General features: G+C 44.2%; 3 protein-coding genes across 4 annotated transcripts in view; 1 reads left to right on the top strand and 2 right to left on the bottom strand.

The window, feature by feature from the left end:
• Positions 1-3,591: 3,591 nt before the first annotated feature.
• On the bottom strand, positions 3,592-7,983 carry LOC142560031 (large ribosomal subunit protein eL37-like). The gene is made up of 3 exons (XM_075671784.1): positions 7,818-7,983; positions 7,165-7,249; positions 3,592-3,723 (listed from the first exon to the last, which is right to left on the bottom strand). Exons 1-3 carry the CDS (start codon positions 7,825-7,827, stop codon positions 3,648-3,650), a joined length of 171 nt encoding a protein of 56 aa, XP_075527899.1. The 5' UTR covers positions 7,828-7,983; the 3' UTR covers positions 3,592-3,647.
• A 1,237-nt stretch (positions 7,984-9,220) lies between these two features.
• On the bottom strand, positions 9,221-13,636 carry LOC142559448 (sulfotransferase 1C2-like). Its single transcript, XM_075671039.1, has 3 exons — positions 13,588-13,636; positions 11,876-12,168; positions 9,221-10,066 (listed from the first exon to the last, which is right to left on the bottom strand). Exons 2-3 carry the CDS (start codon positions 12,074-12,076, stop codon positions 9,311-9,313), a joined length of 957 nt encoding a protein of 318 aa, XP_075527154.1. The 5' UTR covers positions 12,077-12,168; positions 13,588-13,636; the 3' UTR covers positions 9,221-9,310.
• Positions 13,637-14,037: 401 nt separating this feature from the next.
• Positions 14,038-19,021, top strand: part of rictor (rapamycin-insensitive companion of Tor) — a 67,693-nt gene continuing 62,709 nt past the window's right edge. Inside the window, exons 1-4 of one of the 2 annotated variants that reach the window (XM_075671777.1) lie at positions 14,038-14,181; positions 14,264-14,311; positions 14,850-15,006; positions 18,649-18,941. In XM_075671777.1, coding sequence (XP_075527892.1) covers positions 14,127-14,181; positions 14,264-14,311; positions 14,850-15,006; positions 18,649-18,941 — 553 coding nt within the window. In that variant the 5' untranslated portion in view covers positions 14,038-14,126. Of the gene's footprint in view, positions 14,182-14,263; positions 14,312-14,849; positions 15,007-18,618; positions 18,942-19,021 lie in introns of both variants that reach the window. The other variant, XM_075671776.1, reaches the window with a different exon arrangement.

The following is a 19,021-nucleotide window of genomic DNA, read 5'->3' as shown; positions in this document are numbered from 1 at the left end:
AAAACCGCCCACGTAGCAGCTCGAACTTGACCGTTGAGTCAACTGACTATCGGTTGGAAGGCCTTCCAAACGCCCGTGTGACACGGATATTAAAGGGCCCCTGGAACGGCTCGGACAAATATTGTAAACGCGTAGGGTACAGCTAAAGTTAATCATTCGCACCACAATTTGTGTGAAACATCTCATATTAAGAGCGCTACGGACGATTACTAGTTACCCTCCTCCACAGTCATACATTTTTTCAACTCATTCACTGAGTGACTGGGGCTAAGCTCCACCTTCACTGGCTCTGCATCATGATGGCACATCGTGTCGTCGACTTCCGGTTCTCTAGGAGCGAGCGCGCAAAGCCTCTCCAAACTCTCCACCAGCTGCTTGGCAGTCGACCCCATGCGAAAGCTATCTAAGCAGCGTGCATTGCAAGCAGTCTGTCGAAGCACCAAACGTGTCTGGTATTCCGGTAACCACAGGCAAACTGGGCATTTCGGCAGATGGCTGGAGGCATAACTTCAAGCTGATAAAGGAACTTTAGCGTAGACGTACGTGAGCAGCCTGATCGGTTCAGCCATTTGGTGGCGCAGCGCTTAACCAGCCCAACAAAGCGGTAATATTGCTCTAACCAAGTGTAAACATTTTAAACATTTACAAAAATGTATTGATGCTTACACTCCTGCGAAAAATTTACACCAGCAGCAAAGAAGAATACATTTCGTTACTGCTACTATGTATGGTTGAGCTCTGTGACACCAGGTGGCTGCACCGTGCAGACTATTCACATTTGCACTTCTGTTCATCCCGTTAAACGGCACAGTCAAGCGGCCAGACTCTGTCCTTGCGCTTGCTCCAATACCGGAAGCGCTTAACGCTATTGCGTTAGTACAATCTTCCCGTGTAAAGCGACGGCCGCAAACGCACAAATCCTGGTGCCTATCGCATAGCAGCAGCCAGTTCGCTCATCTGCTGCCCTGCAGAAGGACACCATGTCGCAGCTTGGCATATTGCCAGTAGCTATGTTTGCAGTCCACAACGCAACGAAGTCTAATCATGGTGCTTGTGAAAAGACAGAGACCGACCGCGGAGCTCTCGTCGAAATGGAGTATGTTTTAACACAAGCAGATGACACTTGCTGTGTGCCGGAAGTGCTTAAGTGTAGCAAGAAATTGTTCTTGTACATTCTCTTTTCGTTATTCTTTTTATAGAAACAAATTAACTAACACTCCAACTATTACGAACATCATTTGTTCGCCATAAAGGTGGAAAAATTATCGATGACATGTCCTGGGCAGCCAATTGAATAGCTCGCCCTAATGACGTCATATGGGTAGGGGCAGCTGAAAATTCTGCCGAGCAGTGTGCTGCGATCGGCAGCGATGTTCATTTTTAAAACCTTGTAATAAATTACACACTTTATGCAGAGCACTTAGATGCGCCAATTAATGATCAGGACCTCGGCACGTTTGTACAAAATCTTTTCAGGGTCCCTTTAAGCAGTTCTAGGCTAAGATAGCATTATTTCAAAATTGCTTTCATAATTGTAGAAACATGTTCATTACTAGAAGAGAAAATATATGTCAAAGCTCCACTTATTGGATATTATGCCACAACCCCAGCACGTCAGTGTGAAATTTTTACATACTTTGGCTGTTGAGATGCACTAGAAGTTCACAAAACTTGCAGATTTCAGCTTCAGGATACTTGAGAATACAGTGTGGTCGTAGAGTACTCCTTGTAGTCCAAAAAAGAACTACGGCCAAACAGGTGCCATCAATATCTAAAATGCGAGCTGGTATGAGAAATTGAAGGCGGTATCGCCACCAGTCTTGTTTTTCTCTTACCAAGCCTGCTCTTAAGCAACTTTTTGGCATTGCACAAAGGCACTTTATAAATACAGCAAATAGTGCCCCTTCAACATCCAAAAACATGTGCAAAAATAGTGGCCTTCTATACGACTTTCCCTAAAGCATGCCTACGTGCACTTCCAAGACTAGGTTACGTAGAATGCCAATTGCCAATGTAGTGCACTGCATTTTTTTTTTCAAGCCAAGGCTGCTATGCAGGAACAGTTTCGTATGTGCACACAGTGCTTTCATGAGCATCTTGGACATGTGCAGTTAAAAATGTAGCTCCAGTGGCATGCACACTTCTGTTATACTGGTTAGGCATGCAATAGGAATGATGGGTAGAAACAAATGTCTTCCATCAAAACTTCCATCACCTCATCGAACATTGTGATTTTCTACATAAACGTTACAGTAATGTTCTCTCAAATTCAATGTAGGGCATCAGTGCCACTTTCCAAGCAACTGCATTCATTTTTTTCAGATTGAACAAAAATTTACAGATGGTCAGAGTTGCTGTCTAGTATTGCTTAAGCCCATAGAGGATAAGGCAGTGTACATCAGCAATAAACCTGAAATAAAATGTCACCACAATCTGCTTTGTAAAATAAGCCATGCGAAATCGTCAAAAAAGCTATGTGCCACAATGCTTGACTCACAGTAGCACAATACCACAATGCTCTCTGCAGATCAATCTCCAGCACTCAAACCCTTAACATAAGACCAACTATCAGTGGAACCCAAATTGCTCAACAATGGATTGTTGCGAAAATTGCCACTTTGGCTTTTCCCACAAATTATTAGGGGAGTGTGCGAACAATTGCAAGTTCTGAATTACAATATTGCCAAATCCGATTTAGCCTTTGAATTAGTTATTCGTAAATATGAATATTCTAATTTCACAGATGCATCCAACCAAACATTGGAGCAACCAAGTGGACATAAAGTACAAGATTCTATGTAGTGGAACACTCCATATACTTCGCTCGGTGAGCAAGGCTGGGAAAAACTGCCATCATGTGCACTCACCAAAGAACAGTCCTGGCTATGCAAACTGCTCATTGTTCCTAATGCTTAGTCCTTTTAATAAAAAACACTTCATGTTGTGTAATGACAGAAGCTTGCTAACAAGAGTATACTGGGATGTGAATATTGTTTTGCATTAATGGTGAAAGCAGCTGTTTGTCATTCAAAAGCTATTTCAGTATTTGAACACTTGCACTATTCAACCTGGTCTCGAAAATTGCCATTTGCACACCCCTAGAAATTATACTGGATTAACCTTGCTTCTATGAATATGTCAAATCAAGGTAAGAATGTCAGTGTTCCTACTTCTCTCATCTAGTACTTGAAATGCTAATCAAGTTCCACACTGGCAAACAACAGTCATACGAAATAGCAGTGTTGCACACTTGTGTTTAAAACACAACCACCAAAACCACACTTGTCCTCTCGGCAGGTGACCCCAAGATTTTCAGAATGAATCAGTCCTCCGACCATAAAGCGGCTGACGATAGACAAAAGTTCGTACAAAACCACCACAAGAACACACTGGAACCTGCTCCAGATCAATCGGGAGAAATATGTGTTAAATTAAGACCACAATCTATTCCCTCCAAACTGACCAAACAAATTCACCATTAGAATCAGTTTATGGTCTTTGGAAATGCAGCTGTAACAAACCAGACATTTTCAGATGTTTCTATTGGTGTAACTGCCCACTTAAATTCAGTGGGCTAGCGTAACAGGCAAGTTGGGAATGCCCAGTTTTATTGTCTGAGCTTTTGTGTCGGCTTTTATACACATTGTTTATTTGCCACCAGCTGATCCACCAGCAACTGCATGCTTCTGGGATTTCGGAAGACCTCCCTCACGGAAACCGTGCCTGCAAGACAAGCATCACCACATTTTAAACAAGATCTTTCCAAAAATAAATCAAACATTAAAGTTTCATGCATGCAGCACACTGACATTCAGCATTCAGGTAATAAATGCTCAGCATATCAACATTTAGGTAATGCTCGAGATGTCTATTAGCTTATTCTTCGCCATAATGCTACTTCCAATGTAACAAATTTACCACCAGCTCATATATACATGAGGGGATATCTATAACGCTCCTCCACTCATTGCTCCATTTAGAAAGTGGATGGCAGTGCCGGCTCTCAACAGAAGTGGTCACCATGCTTCATTGGCAGTACATGGCCATTCTTGAGGAGCGCAGTTTCGTATGCAGTAGAGAGGTGGTGCTGTACTCAACTTGGTGGGGTCTAGGATTGTTAGAGAATACAGGGATAGTCTTGTCCTCATTGCTTATGTGGGACAGTGCGGTGATTTCATAGGATCAACCCACGGCAGTATTCTCGGACATCACTTTCACATGACATAGTAGATGGCGCATTCGATGATTTCAAATTCCCCGAGTGCCTTTGCAAAATTCCCTGAATGATGCAGAACTATGCTTTATGTCAAGACGGACTGAAACCATATCGCCCGATGCTGTCGCTCTCTAGCAAGCATATGAAAATTTATTTTGGTTTGGAGGCGGGACACCTGCATCTCGGCATCAGCCAACACTGTTTTGAGCTCAGGCTCCTTCAATATGGTGGCAGCACGCTTCCTTTCCCGTTCATTCCTACCGCGAAAACGTCCGAAAAACTGGCCAGTTGGAAAAAATAAATGCATGTCATTTACTGCCCTTAAGGGCTCAAACTGCCACAGGCACATTCGAAAACGCTCTGAAGGCCTGTCGGTACACATATTAGACATATTGGTGCTCGTACTGCGACAGGAAATACTGGGTGCACACGTGTATAATTAAAGAATACATACTGTGTCCCATGGCAATAACCCCTTCCCACGCTTGTTATGCTTCCCTGCAATACTTTCATGTATGCCTCACCAAGTAGCATTTCTGTGCAGAGGCAAAGCTGACTTTTGAGAGCCGGCATTATGCAACACACTGTGCTTTCCAAGCTTCTAAGCCAATCGCGAGGACCACAAAGGCGGAGTCCGTGCCACTGCTGACAGCAGCAAATTCTTTCAATAAAAAGCATGGCATCCAATGGCAAGCTTCATAGCGAACGTCGAAGCAGCTAGGCCTAGCATTGCCGCAGTGGTGGCTACGCTGCCAGCGGATATGCGTGCGAGAGCACCGGTTCAAGGCTGCGAGGTAATCAAAATGGCAGCGGTGGTGGCCTTCATTAATGCCATTTCGGCCCTGCGGTCACGGCAAAACGTCCGGAAAATCGGACGGCGAAAGTTCTTGAGTCCGAAATTTCAGATGTTCTGATACATTGACTCTATGGGGTACGACGTGGTGCAGCGAAGCCTTCCAAATTATCGGGAGTCCGGAAAGTCGGTCGTTGACTGTACAATGGCAACTCCTCCAGCTGACGACAGGGTGTTAAAGACGATTCATTACGATTCCTGTCTATTACTCGAGCCAGCATTACCGCGACTTTCGACACTTTCAATAAAATTACAGCTAATTTTCCCGCAAATAAGCACAAAATCCCCGTGCTCCCCCGAGTTTTTCCAGACTACTCAAAATCCCCGAGAATTCCCAGTTTTCCGGGTTGGTAGACACACTGCAAGCCTATCAGCAGGCGCAGAAAGCATCCATCTCGGATAGTGATTGTGAATACATCCCCTATACAGCACCATTAATAAACTATTTGACATACTTCAACTATAAAGGCACCTTACGCCGCATTCAGAAATGCATCTTGACTTGAGGCCCACGCTTGACTTAATTTAAATTACTCCTGTCGTGAATGCACCAAAGGTAACGCAATGAGCGCCTTGGGCGTGTTCGCACCAGGTGTTTATATCAAGCATGGGCTTCAAATTAACATGCATTTCTGAATACGGGGGTTAGAAAAGTTTTATGCTTCAAGTAGTTTCTAACCTTTATGACGGCACAGTGTTAACAATAAGCGTGGATATGTGACACCATTGAAAATTGCACCATCATTCAACTTTAGGCTTTCATGCACGACTTTATGGCTGACTTTGGCACAAATATTTCAATGTGCAATGTCTGTCGTTTTTAGTTTTTAACAGAATAGTGTGTCAAAAACAACCTGAATGACACTTTGGTATTTGTATGGCCCTATAAACTACAGGCCTGTGCTTTTGCTTGTGTACACAATAAACTGATGGAATTTTGACACCAGCACGAATTTTATAAGCCTAAAAGGCTATAAAGTGGCATTTTCAACATTCTGAGCATGAAAATGTAAAAGACAGTCACAAAACAACAGTACAAATTCAGAAACGTTAGGATGTTTCATGCTTACTCTGGTACTGCTTAGAGCAGCCGCACCTAATGGGCAATCGGTCACGAAGGAATTAATTTTCCAAGACCATTAATGTGTTAAGAGGTATGCCTAAGCACTTAGTGAACAGCTACAGCCATCACAACTAAGCATAGCTATGGATGTCAGCACTAGCACAAACCACAAAACATGCTATGAACAAGTGACTAAAATGCTAAACATGTGCAGCTCTTGCTAACACTTACCAAGCAGCAGTGAAACACGGCTTTTGCTCATTTATTTTGACTAAAATAATGACTTACTGGCATTAACTTTCAACATATACAGCACAAATGAGGTGTTACTTTATAATGGCCATAATTGATTAAATGTTATTGTCTCAACCATCATTGCCAAGCTACCTCAAAAGTGCAAATGCAGCAAATGAAGGCATGGCACTAGCCTTACTATGCTGCCTCACTATAACAGCAGCAGCACATCAGTCGACTTCACAGTCTGCATGGTTTTGAGCATATGTATGAGGAGTTTAACTGTAAATCATTTTGCAGAACAGACAGTTTCATTCAACTGCAGGTAAATTTTACTTAAGATATGGAGGTAAAACACATCGAGGTGAAAAAATCTCGCCACATGAGAACTTCTATACAGTGCTGTGGCAATTTTATTCACAATAGTGGACCCATAATGACTAAGAAGTTAACGAATCGCCCGCACTTCTGTAAGGCCCGAAAAATCACAGCTCAATGAGGGCTTGCACTCTCAATTGACCACTTCTGTGAACAATAGCAGGTCAGTTGGCTAAACCCAGAAAAACTGTGCACCACAAAAACAGCTTTCTTGCATCTCAGTTAAGTGCTTTTATCAGATAGATATAACAAAAGTAAAGCCAAAATAGGCTCGGAACTGCAGTGAGGGATTACCCAGGATTTTGTGTAACGGGCAAAAAAAGGCGGAAGCTGTTGATAATTGCCAAAATGGGTTCAGTCCGTTACAGTAGTTCGACCATGTTACTGAATATGTGTGTACTGTTTGCCACCGTTCCTCACCTGAAACGCCTCCAGACCTTCCTGAGGTGGCGGAGCCGACCGGTGCCAGTGGTCTTCCTCCTCTTAGCCTTGACGCTCCAGTTGTCTGCAGTAGGCGTACAACGAAAACGCCGCAAATTATAACGCAGTAACAACGCTAGTACGGTTCAACAACACGCAACACTGCATCAGTGGTTCCTTAGATCAGCACGATCCATATGATTACAAAAGCTTTTACATCACGTGCACGAAATCGCAGTCGTCGTCAACAGGTATTTAACAGTGCTTGTACCGCATAGTCAATGCAAGAGATATTCAAAACGTGAAGCCTAGAAAAGGACACTAGTGGCGTTTTAATCAATCTCGCGCTTCTTCCTATCAACACTCAAAACAATGGACGCCGCCTAAGAACACGTGTAACCAGCTTAATGCTTGTATGATCACACGGCTTGAGACGGAGTTGATTTCAACACTGTCATCCGGTCATTTGCACGTTGGAACTACTTCAACGCTTCCCAGTCGATAACTGTTTACGCAAATTCTCCCACAATTGACACTGTAGACAAGAAATGCAGCAGGGGGCGCGTTTGCGCAAGTATCAATCGCGAGTAAAGTGTACTATGCGTAAGAAGCACTGCTAAGTACGACGACGAGGGAGAAATGCGTTTACTTACAGCTGCGCATCTTGCTGTTTGGGTAGCCACACTGGGCACATCGAGACTTCTGAATGTGGTAACTGCTGCGCCCGCAACGCCGGCACAGCGTGTGGGTCTTATTTCTCCGTTTTCCAAAACTGGAGGTACCCTTCGTCTAAAACGGAAAAAGCACAAAAACGTTTGTCAAACATAGGTTGCAAGACGCGTCCTGGGTTGAAACCAAGGCGGCTGCATGGGCGCCGACACCTCATTTTTATCGAAATGAGAAATTTTCGGACAAAATAGAACTGCAGTTGTATTTGTTTGGAATTAAAGAATCGTTTAATGAATGTCTCATCGAGTAGTAAAGCCTACAATTAACGATTCTAATAGATTTTCAAGCAACGAGAAAACACTCACCATCTCGACGACCTACCAATCCACGAAAGGACTTGGCACAAACAGTAATGCAGCGGCGGGGCTTGTGGTGGCGCTAGTAGTCAGTCATGTAGGGATCATGTATTTACTAGTTCATATCGGTGAGGCTGGTCGCGGTGACGGTGGTTACGGTAGTTACGGTCAGTGTAATCATCACATAAAAACGTTGTTATTTTATGTGGGTGTGCATGGTGATGCGCATTTTCTTTAAACCAAAAATTTGGCACTTTGGGAAATCTTTGCTCTTGTTTTTTTTGCATTACACCTAGCGTAAAACATGCTGATGATGATGATGATCAACTTAATGCCATGCATGAGCTGTTCAAAATTTTTCTTGCTGAACCAAAAGCTCATAACGACACATGACGACACGCGATAGGTTAATATGGTGAGCTCTCGGTGGTTTTGAGACTACGTAACATTGTGGAATTATGTGTTATCATATCAGATATCCAAAGCATAGTTAATATAATAGCAACTCTATGAGCCACAGGCACAAACGACTTCCGAGATCAGTTGTTCGGATATTGCCAGCATTCGACAGGCAGTGTGAACTGTACTGGCGCGACTTTCAACCTTTCAACTACATTCTACTTTCAATAATTTGTACGTCGCCACCCTATCAAACGACACGCTATATTGCTTGTTTGTTTTTGCGCTGATCCTTCATATTTACATGCCGCACCTAATATATTTCGTTAAGCGCGAAAAAGCATATACATACAGCAAAAATGCCGAAAAGAGACATGGTAATTTTCAAAACGAGCCCGTGCTCACAAAATACCGCCCAAAACACCTGTACACCGTTTTGTGCGCAAGATCTTGTCCCCTCACGATAATTATCATCTATATTGCGTACACTTGCGTAATACGTTCCTGTCAGGATGCTGTGCCCGGCTCGCTGATACGTGCGCTTTCCGTTCGTGAGCTGCAAGTACGGGGGCATGCAGAAACCACCGTGGCTGCAACTATACCGGGTTTAACGAAAAATAATACATGCAAGTAGACGTCGTTTATTTTGAAGGTAGGGGGGAGGGGGCAAATTAAGCCCCGAATGGCGCAAATATAGATCTTTCTTCTGCATCACCATCGCCTCAAGAATACGCTGCCAAGCACTTGTATCTGGACTGAAGTTTCCAGAGGTTCATCAAGTCCGATCCTTTCGTCTTCTCCGCTATCCTCACCTTCATCCTGTCTCGGTGCTCCAGGGTGAATAGTTCTTTCCAACCATTCACTTTGCCCGACCGAAGAGCGCGGCAGAACCGGTCGCCATCTTGTAGGAAGCCAGACGCGAAGACGCCTTCTGCAGCCGCGGGAGGCGAAGTCGACGCAGTAGCAGACGACGAATCCAAACCCTGTTTTGGAGCTCCGTACACTCGTTTCATGTAGTCGAAGCTCGACTTCTCGCAGACGTTCGCGAACACACCACAGTTTTCCAGCGCTTCGCCGTACTCTTCGCCAAGGAAGTGGCCCAGCTTCAGTATGACGCCCTCCCTGTCCGCTTTCAAGTCTTCGAACGTAACGAAAAAGACGTTGTCGTCGTCTCGGTGGTCGTAAGCACTCCGAACGTGGTCGAAATAATCGCCGAAACTGAACTTGCCCTTCACGAAGAGATCGAAGAATTCGTCGAAATTCGAACGGGGGGCCACGAGCGCCGGCGGCTCTGTCAAGCTGAACTTGACGCGGTGGTATAGGGAGGCGCAGCAGTCCCAAGGGTTCCGGGCGACGTAGACGTACCTGACTTTAGAATGCGAAACACCACCGCGAAGTATCTGCAGGTGAGTCTTCAGTGTCCTTGGCCCTGCAGGAACAACGAGGTCGGGATCGCAGCTTCGTCTGCCTGCAACGTTCTGCGGAAACCGGACAAGTGCAATGTTCTCAGAAAAAAAATTTTTTTATATATACATATTATACTGAGTATCAATTAGAACGCAGAGCACCAAAAAATGTTTTCGTTTCAGCAAAGATATGATACACACACACACACACACACACACACACACACACACACACACACACACACACACACACACACACACACACACGTGGACCACCTCTAAAACGAAATGACCTGTATAATGAAATGTTCAGCATGTTCGGGCCGAATTCATTCCGATCTTTCATAGGTATTGCAAGCGCCCTTAGTGCGTAGACTACTGTATACAGTCGGCTTCCATTAGTTCGACTCTTGCTATTTGCATATCTATATGTATATTTGCATATCCGAAAGGTCGAACTTACTAACGGCGGCAAAATGAACGAATTCAAATCTTGTTTATTGGTCGAACTTGTGAAGGAGAAGAAAGGAAACCGCGGGGCCCGATTTGTATTAGTCATATCATTACAATCCAACAACCAAGGACAGCATAGGGCAAATTGCTTGTACTTATTAATTGAATTAAAGAAATGAGATATTGACGGAAACGAAAGGTGATGAAAAAAACCAGTGGCCGAAGGTGGAGCACGAACCCACGTCTTCGCATTACGAGCGCGATGCTTTAACCAATTATGTTTATTTACCAGAACTAAACCTGGGATATATATGTTTGTGTGTGTGTGTGTGTGTGTGTGTGTGTGTGTGTGTGTGTGTGTGTGTGTGTGTGTGTGTGTGTGTGTGTGTGTGTGTGTGTGTGTGCGCGCGTGTGCGTGCGTGCGTGCGTGCGTGTGTGTGTCATCGGCAGACTATATTTCAATACAGTATTACAATAACTATGCATGTCATCAGTGGTCAGTGGCCCACAGACATCCACGTTATCGTCGGCACTGTCAAAATCGTCACAAGGTACACCGCCAAGTGTACATAGCAAAGACGTCGTCATTTCTACAGGACAGGTTGCTGCCGTCAGTGTTGTCACCCAGACAACCAGTTAACCGAAGCGACGTGCTTTCGCGTACCTACTAAACAAGTCTTCCTTCCATATAGTATGATGTATGGTTTCTCGTCGGCACATTCCAGTGCGTTCGAATTAAGCGAAAAATCGAATTAACGGGAGTCAACTGTTCAACGAATTTACCGGTGGCTTATTTGTTGCCCTTACAACGAACGAACGTAGCACCGCTGCGTCCGAACAGCGGCGCGCGTGAAGAACGCCGTTCGACGCCGCAACAAAGACGCGGAAAATGCCGCGAACCTCGGTGCCAAAATTGAGGTCGGCTGCGGCCACGCATTCCGTCGCAAGAGCAAGGTCACTGGCTTATCTCACTAAGTATCTCTTGAATTCATGTTAAAGGTTTTCTCTCGCTGCGTGAATGTACTTATGCCCCCCTCTTGTGAGTGTATGCTGGCCGATCTTTTACAGCGAAGTAACCTGTATAACGAAGGGTTTCATGTGTCCCAAGCGCTTCGTTACATAGGCGTTTGGCTGCATTGCAAATACTTGTTCTTCAAAAGTTCCTTTTAAAAAGCTTCATGATTGTCCCTGCCTTTCATTCGGGTTTAAAATAAAAAAAGGCGCTTCTTGGAGGTGTGCGTAACCATTCATTCTTATTCCCAATAAGTAGAGTAGAAAAATTTATTTATCTACTCATTTATTTCAGGTCACTTCGATTCTTTAAACTTAGAGTTGTATAGATGCCAGCTAGTAAGAGTATAATGTAAGGTACATGTGAAGTTGCGTGTGCTTGAGTACTTTATACAGAATAACTGTTGAGTGACGTACAAGTCTATCCAGGAAGGGTGTGCGCCTCATGAACTCGGCGTAGTCCTGGGCGCTTTGACCGGAGTTGAGGATGAGCTGGACGATCTGTTGGACCCAGTGAACGCCGCAACCAGGGTACGAGACGAGGATGACGTCACCATCTTCGCAAACGTAGCGCTGCGATCCGCAACCGTAGTGCGAGTACAGGTCACGCGTCTGCATGACAGGCACCGGGGAGGGGACCGCCTCGCGAGGTGGCTGGTCGCCCAAGGAGCTTGTCACGCCGCGTTCGCACTGATCCTTTGGCTGGGTGCCTGCGAGGAAATTCCATTGGTTTGTTCTACAGTGAACTAGAAGTTTCTAGTGCACTATAGTTTGTTCCAACGAGCATAATTTCGACGCGGAGGGTCCGTAACAGGCGCACGTGTGGGGAAAGCACGTGCACAGGTATAACACTGCTTTCAGTTTTTTTTTTCATGTGGTAATTTATATTTTAAAGTACTGACAGATAATAGAACGAAAAACAAAAACAAGGATGACAATGAGGCACTTTATTACCGCAGCTATGAATGTCCATACATGGAACTCGAAAGAAACATACAAATGGCTGCGCAAACGGTGTCACGAAACAAACAAACAAGAAAAAAAACGGCAATATAATGACATATTACCATGATCTACAGAAAAACCTTGAAGAAATTCTGGTTCTTTTTGTTGGGGAAAACTGAGTATGCTATTTATATAAATATTATTCAAATAAAGATATAAAGATGTGAGATCCATATGTTGTTCCACGATCCAATTCAGTTTCCTTCGTTAGGTATAAAAAAAAATGATGCTGAAATGCGCGGCACTGCGATGTAAGCACGCACCATATCTAAGCACTGATAGCAATTCCCGTGTGACATTTGTGGTGCTCTTACTGTGTGTACTTTGACTGCTGTCGTGTCGCAATATTTGCCGACCATTTATGACCAAGCGAGCCGATTCAACTATGGACGCATTTCGTCAAGCATTTTCTAGAAATGATTTCATTCAGTGGCCGCAAAAAGCATGGACTGAGTTTTCACTAAAACAGATATACAGGAGAAAAAAAATATATGAGAGAGAGAGAGAGAGAGAGAGCGAGAAGGAGGCCAATGTACTGCGCCTTCCGCCTTTGTTAGCGTTCGCTTAACTTGCGTCTTCCTTTCGTTTGCTACGCGTTGCTTGGTGTGTTCGAAAAGTCGCGAGAGTGCCCATTTTACTTCATACTTGCATTCATATACTTGAGTGTCTCGATGCGCTGTGAAGTGCAGCTCTTTTATAAGCACATGCGTGCGCCTATTATGTACTGTAGCACTATCAAAAGCTGGTACCACCTGCATCACTATACAAAGCTAATACTGTGAAGTTTTTTAACAATTCACGTTTATTTTTCCTGCCTTTCGTCTTTACAGTTGACATAACTATATTTAAAATAAGTAGTCACTCCATTCTGACAGTAAGGGTTTCTCACCGCGCTGAATTATGCGCACTTAACATTTTATCTGGAGTTATTAATCGAATTAACCAACCAATACGGTAGGCACAAAAACCAAATGACAAGATAAAATCTGAATATTGTTATGAAAGCACCTTTTGTTATTAATATCGGCTGCGTCTTAACAAACTAAGCGTAAAATTCTACGAGGGAAAACACCTATAACACGGTACGGTATAAACTTGCCCTTGGGCAGTGCTTGTTAACTTACCGCTTAGGCGAGTTGTTTTGATCTACGGCGGTTTTTCGATGAAAGCCTGCTGCACATCCGGTCCCGTGCGTCAGTATATACATATATATACTTTTTAAATTTTGCTTTTCTTTTTATTCTTACATATCTCAGCCGCCATATGAGCGCAAACGCTCGTACGCGTATGTGCGACAGAAACCGAAACTGATTGTTTCCTGTTCGAACAGCTTTGTAAAGGCAGAAACGACCATTGTATCAGATGTATTTCCGTGAAGCGGTGGGAATAGACATTATCTCACATCGCTAGTTCTTTAATTTTTAACATACTATTTGCATGATTCAGTAACTGATAACGTAAGGATAGCGTGCGCTGCCATGACGTATCTTATCATACGCGTAGCCGTGATTTTTTTTTTATCTCTTTCTTGGAACCGTTCTTGTGATTCTGGAAAAACACGAGGTGCAAAATACACAGGGTGCAAGTTTCCGTTATTTTACAAGTTCCCTGCTTCGCCGCATTTGGCGTCGCCGTGTGCAAACCGGAACGCCTCCCAAAGAACATGGCGCATGTCATGTTCCGACAGCGGAGCTCTAGAGGCGGCCGTTCATTAAGAAGTAAGCTTGTTAAGTTTTTATTGACGCTGTTTGTCGTCTACAATCTCTTACGATGAATCACGTGTCAATATTTTAATTCCAGGACGCCATGACAGCGAGGAAGAGACGGTTCACCTTGATTTAAGCAAAGGTTAGGCTTATCAGCTTATGAAATAAGTTGTCCAAAACATTTATGGTTGTGTTTTCATCGCGCTGTGCTTGGCATGTTTGCTCGCAGATAGCTTTGACAGTAACGTTTTACGACTTCACAATTGACCCGCAGGACCGGGCCAACCGTTTGGTAGTCGTAAACGAAACTTGTTGCGTCTCGAGTGTTTGTTTATTTTCGAGAGTCTTGTACCGTTATGTTCGTCGGAGTTGATCCAGCGTTACTTTGGCATTTTGTCACTTGTTCGCGCTTGCACTAATTGAATCACCGATAAAACTTACAGCATCTTATTTTTTTCGAGCTGTACGAGGCCATTGATTTAGGTGAATCACTGAATGAGACGTTCCGTCTGTGTGCTCGTGGAAGTTTCCTCTCTTAGAAACTCATGTTAAATTGTGTCACTAGCTCAGTTTGGTATGTCTCTTCTGTCGTCCGGTTTCTTAACGGCACGTAATAATGTTCTCGCGCTTTGTAACTCTCTCTCTCTCTCTTGTTGCTCGAAATCGTATGAATCCCACAGGCGTGGCGGACAACCTGAGGGAGGTTCTCATCTATTTGGTGCGCCAAGACGGCAGCAAGCAGAGGAAGATAGCGTACCTTAACTGTCTTGTGAAGCTGAGCCCGAAGATAACTCCAGAAACAGAACTCGGGCTGACTCTTGAAGATTTATTTTGTTGGTGAGTTTACTGCATAACACCTCCATCATTTAGTTTCGTTCTCACACTTGTTTATGCATTATGCGGTGACACGTTGCTTTTCAACTGTGGAGCAGTGTGGTTGTTGCGGTGACCTATCGGGAATGAAATTGTTCCGGACGCCGATTTTATTGCATGATGTGGTATTAAAGCTTTGCGATCGCAGGGCTTTCAGTAAACTAGAAACGATCTCTCATTACTACTGGACTAAGGGAGCAGATGTGGTTTTCGAGCGTGGACCCCAACTACATTGAAACCCTTGGTGCCTTTCACAGCCATCACACATGTAGTCTCTCATCCGTACTGGCCGTCGTCGCTTTGCTGTCTGTATTAGCATTTCTTTTGTGTAACATCCTTATGCAGGATTGGACAGTGAATGCCCCGGCGGATATTCAACGATAGCAACACGTTCTTGATTTTGCTCTTAGGATTCGTAAGTGAAGGCTGCTGTATTAATATGGTACTGTTCTCTGAATAATGCCTATTGTTTAGCTCTTGTACCTTGCTTTGGTTTCTTCATGAGAAGCTGCTGTAATAGAGCAGTGCTAAATACTCCAAAGCCCTTGAGGAAATGCAAACTTTTTTACAACTGTGATCAGGCAGGTGCTCATAATGAAAGGTGGTAACAAGACTAATGTGTGTCTCTGGACTAGCTCGTGTATCGCACTGCGGAGAAGGAGCTCCAATAGAATTCACTGGCAAGCCGCAAGAAGTGCATTTTGCTCTGTTTTCATTGGTCACTGACTAGCTGACTATATGCCTCCTTGATGAGACATTCTTCCATTAATTTTTGTGCAATAGGTCGCATGACCTTAGTAAGAGTGTTTATCATTGTTTACTTTGTCGTGGGGGTGCATTATGGTGTTGATGTAAAGCGCTGTCTTCAAGGTAGTGTTTTTTTTTTCTTGAGATTTCCTTGTTTTTCTTATTACATATTTGGTGACCGCACATTGTCACTACATGCAGATTCATGGGAAGCTTATATGGCAAACGCTACGCATCGATGCTTGAGGAAGGCAAGGGGCAAAAAGACGTACTGTTGGTATCGTAGAGATCTGAAAAAAAAGAAAAGAAAAGAAAAAGACAATTTCTCTTTTGTATAGATTAGAAAATATCTTTTAGTTCAGACTGGAGGAAATGTGGTTTTATTTCTCTTTACTTTATAATTTATACATTTCAGCTACCACAATTAATTTACCCTGTGATATTTCTTTGTTTCATTGTCTGCTAGTTTCATTGGCTAGAAGATAGTAATATATGACTTCTTTTTGACGTTAATACTCCGATAAACTGATTGATTTAGGGCCATTTATTCAGTTTACGCAGATTTGGCGTGCTCCTGTTGTGTTGAGATCCTGGTAATATAAAGTGGTCTCCAAGAGCACTTTAGGGCTGTCTTGAGAGGTCGAGGGGGTCTATTTTATTGGGTTTGTTCATGAGTACACGGAGATTCTGTCACTTTTGCATGCTTGCTTTTCTTGTTTGTTTTTTTGTCATATCTGTCACCTGTAGTTCGAAAGCTAATATGGAACATTCTGTTGTCCTCTTGGAAGCTAAATGTGCGAAATTCTTAGCATGGAAATGTTGATAACCTGGCAGAATGGCTACGACATAGTGCTGCTGAGCATCAGATTGTGATTTTAATTCCCTGCTTTAGTGGCTGCATTCCAGTGGACGCAGAGCGCAATAGCAAGCTTTGGGTGTATGTAAGAAGAAGACCCTGGGTGGTCAATATTGATCCAGAGCCCTCCACTGTAGTGTTCCTCACAATGTAGAGGGTTCGTCCGTAAAGTAATGAGACCGCCTGCTGTGCGGCGCTGCAGTCGCCAGTAGCGTGCTCCCCGGAGGTGGGATTTGTGGGGGATGTTCTAAGCTAAATAACGCACCGGGTGGCACATGCGTCTGAACTCTGGCCCAGTGAAGATCTGAAGTGGCGCGAAAGCTGTTTTTGAGTTTTTGTCACAGCAGAAAAGGTAAAAATGCAGTGTTGTGATTACAATTTGCTCTTGCCTGGACAAAACCGCTTTCGACATGCTTGCCTTAGTTAAGGAGGCCTACAAAAACGACGCCATATCAAGGGCCCAGGTTTTCCAGTGGTTCGGTGAGTTCAAGAATGGACGAGAGACTGTTGAAAACTTGGAGCGATCTGGATGCCCTTCAACGAGTGGTTTGGAAGAAAATGTGGGCAAAATAAAATGTCCCCTGGACTCCGACCGTCGTTTGAACATTAGATTAATCACTGAAGACTTCAGCATGTGCAAAACAATGATTCACAAAATTATTTCTGAAAATTTAAACATGCGGAGGTTTGTTCGAAATTCGCACCAAAAGTGTTGAGTGATGAACAAAAACAATGATGAATTGACATTTCCTGTGAGATGTTGGTGCAGTTAGAAAGCGAACTGGGCTTTTTAGACAATGTAATAACAGGCAACGAAGCATGGGTGTTCCAGTACGATCCCGAAACTGAGTGTCAAAGTGTGGAGTAGCGCACTGTGAACTTTGTGCACTCCAAGAAAGCGAGAATGTAGAAGTCCTAGGTAAAGACGATGTTCATTGCGTTTTTTTTTTTTTTTGAGAAGTGTGGGGTACTCCACAAAAAATTTGCACCCACGGGACGAAGCGTGGTGGTCCACAAAAAACTTGTGCCTCCGGGACGAAGCATCAATGCCGTGTTCTACAAAGAAGTCCTTGAGCGCCTTCACAGAGCCGTCAAATGGAAATGACCAGAGATTGCCGATCACTGGAAGCTCCACCACGACAACACTCCAGCCCACACTGCCTTCGTTGTGACCGCCTACCTGGCCCGTGTAGGGGTTGCAACCCTACCACAGCCACCGTACAGCCCCGATGCGAGCCCAGCAGACTTTTTCCTGTTCCCAAAGCTCATGAGAAGCTGGAAAGGTCACCTTTTCAACGATGTTCTTGCCATCCAACGCGCTATCATAGAGTCTTTGAAAGAGGTTACAGCAGCTGACTTCCAGAGAGCCTTTGCAGAGTGGGAATCGCATTGGCAGCGGTTGGCAGCAAGGAGACTATTTTGAAGAATTTTAGTAATATGTACCGATTGGGTCAATAATTCTTTTTACCAGCCCCGGTCCCGTTACTTTACAGACAAACCCTGTATGTGTTGCTTTGGGACATTAAACCATATCAAACAATCTATCTGTCTGTCCATCAATCTACTGCAAAGACTGAAGTACTGGGCGATCTCTTTTGTTCATTTTTGCTGCTGCAAAGTCTACATGCACACAAGCCTACACTAGCTTCGGCTGTTGGCTCAACAATTTTAGGCACACTGTGCATGTACGCGTTGAAGGAGTTGGAGCAGACTAATGATTTACAGAAAAAAAAAAAAACAGACAAGGGAAGGTAGGGATGACATGAGTGTTTGTATCGTCCCTACTTTTTCTTTGTTGATGTTGTCCTTGCACTGTAAATCGTGAATCAATCAAGGGTATACTTTAATAAACTTGAAGAGGTTTAAATAAATCCAGAATGCTGCACTGTATGTTGTTTTGTAGCCACTGTGTCGTTTTAGGATTTTAAAGCCCCTTCAATCCATCAATCAAAACATTGACCTGATTTTTGCAGTCTGCGGGTGCTTCTTGTGCATGATGCCAGCGAAGTACGGGCAGGATGCCTCCGAGCTCTGCGCCATCTCGTCAGAGACATTGATGCCGCTCGGGCACTCGCGGCATCGCACATTCCACGCCTCGTGGCACGTGCACTGGATGCGGCCCTGGAGAGCCGCACAGAGCGGCTTCAGGCCCTGAGGCTGGTGCGACGTCTGGTTGCTGTGGCGCCACTTGAGCTGCCAGCTCAACTTGCTCGCAGCCTCGTCGCCGTGGCGGCAGACGGCGCCAAGGAGACTGATGACCTTGTTCGTGCCTGCCTAGCCACCATTTGTGAGCTAGGTATGTTGTTAAAGTAGCTACTGTGCTTGTACGCTGTTGTAAAATACAGAGGTGAGCTGGTTGGTCAGTGATCATGGTAA

This window comes from Dermacentor variabilis, chromosome 10 (assembly GCF_050947875.1).
Source record: "Dermacentor variabilis isolate Ectoservices chromosome 10, ASM5094787v1, whole genome shotgun sequence".
In the NCBI taxonomy this organism is placed as follows: Eukaryota; Metazoa; Arthropoda; class Arachnida; order Ixodida; family Ixodidae; genus Dermacentor; species Dermacentor variabilis.
Note: the sequence above shows the minus strand (reverse complement) of the source record. Positions and strands in the feature narration are given on the sequence as shown.

Excerpts from the sequence above, each read along its gene's own strand:
- LOC142559448 (XM_075671039.1), bottom strand. The coding sequence starts at position 12,076 with ATGCAGACGCGTGACCTGTACTCGCACTACGGTTGCGGATCGCAGCGC. Across the intron at positions 10,067-11,875 it reads CACCCTTCCTGGATAGACTT|AACGTTGCAGGCAGACGAAG; the intron begins GTACGTCACTCA and ends CGGTTTCCGCAG.
- LOC142560031 (XM_075671784.1), bottom strand. Across the intron at positions 3,724-7,164 it reads AAGGTCTGGAGGCGTTTCAG|GCACGGTTTCCGTGAGGGAG; the intron begins GTGAGGAACGGT and ends CTTGTCTTGCAG.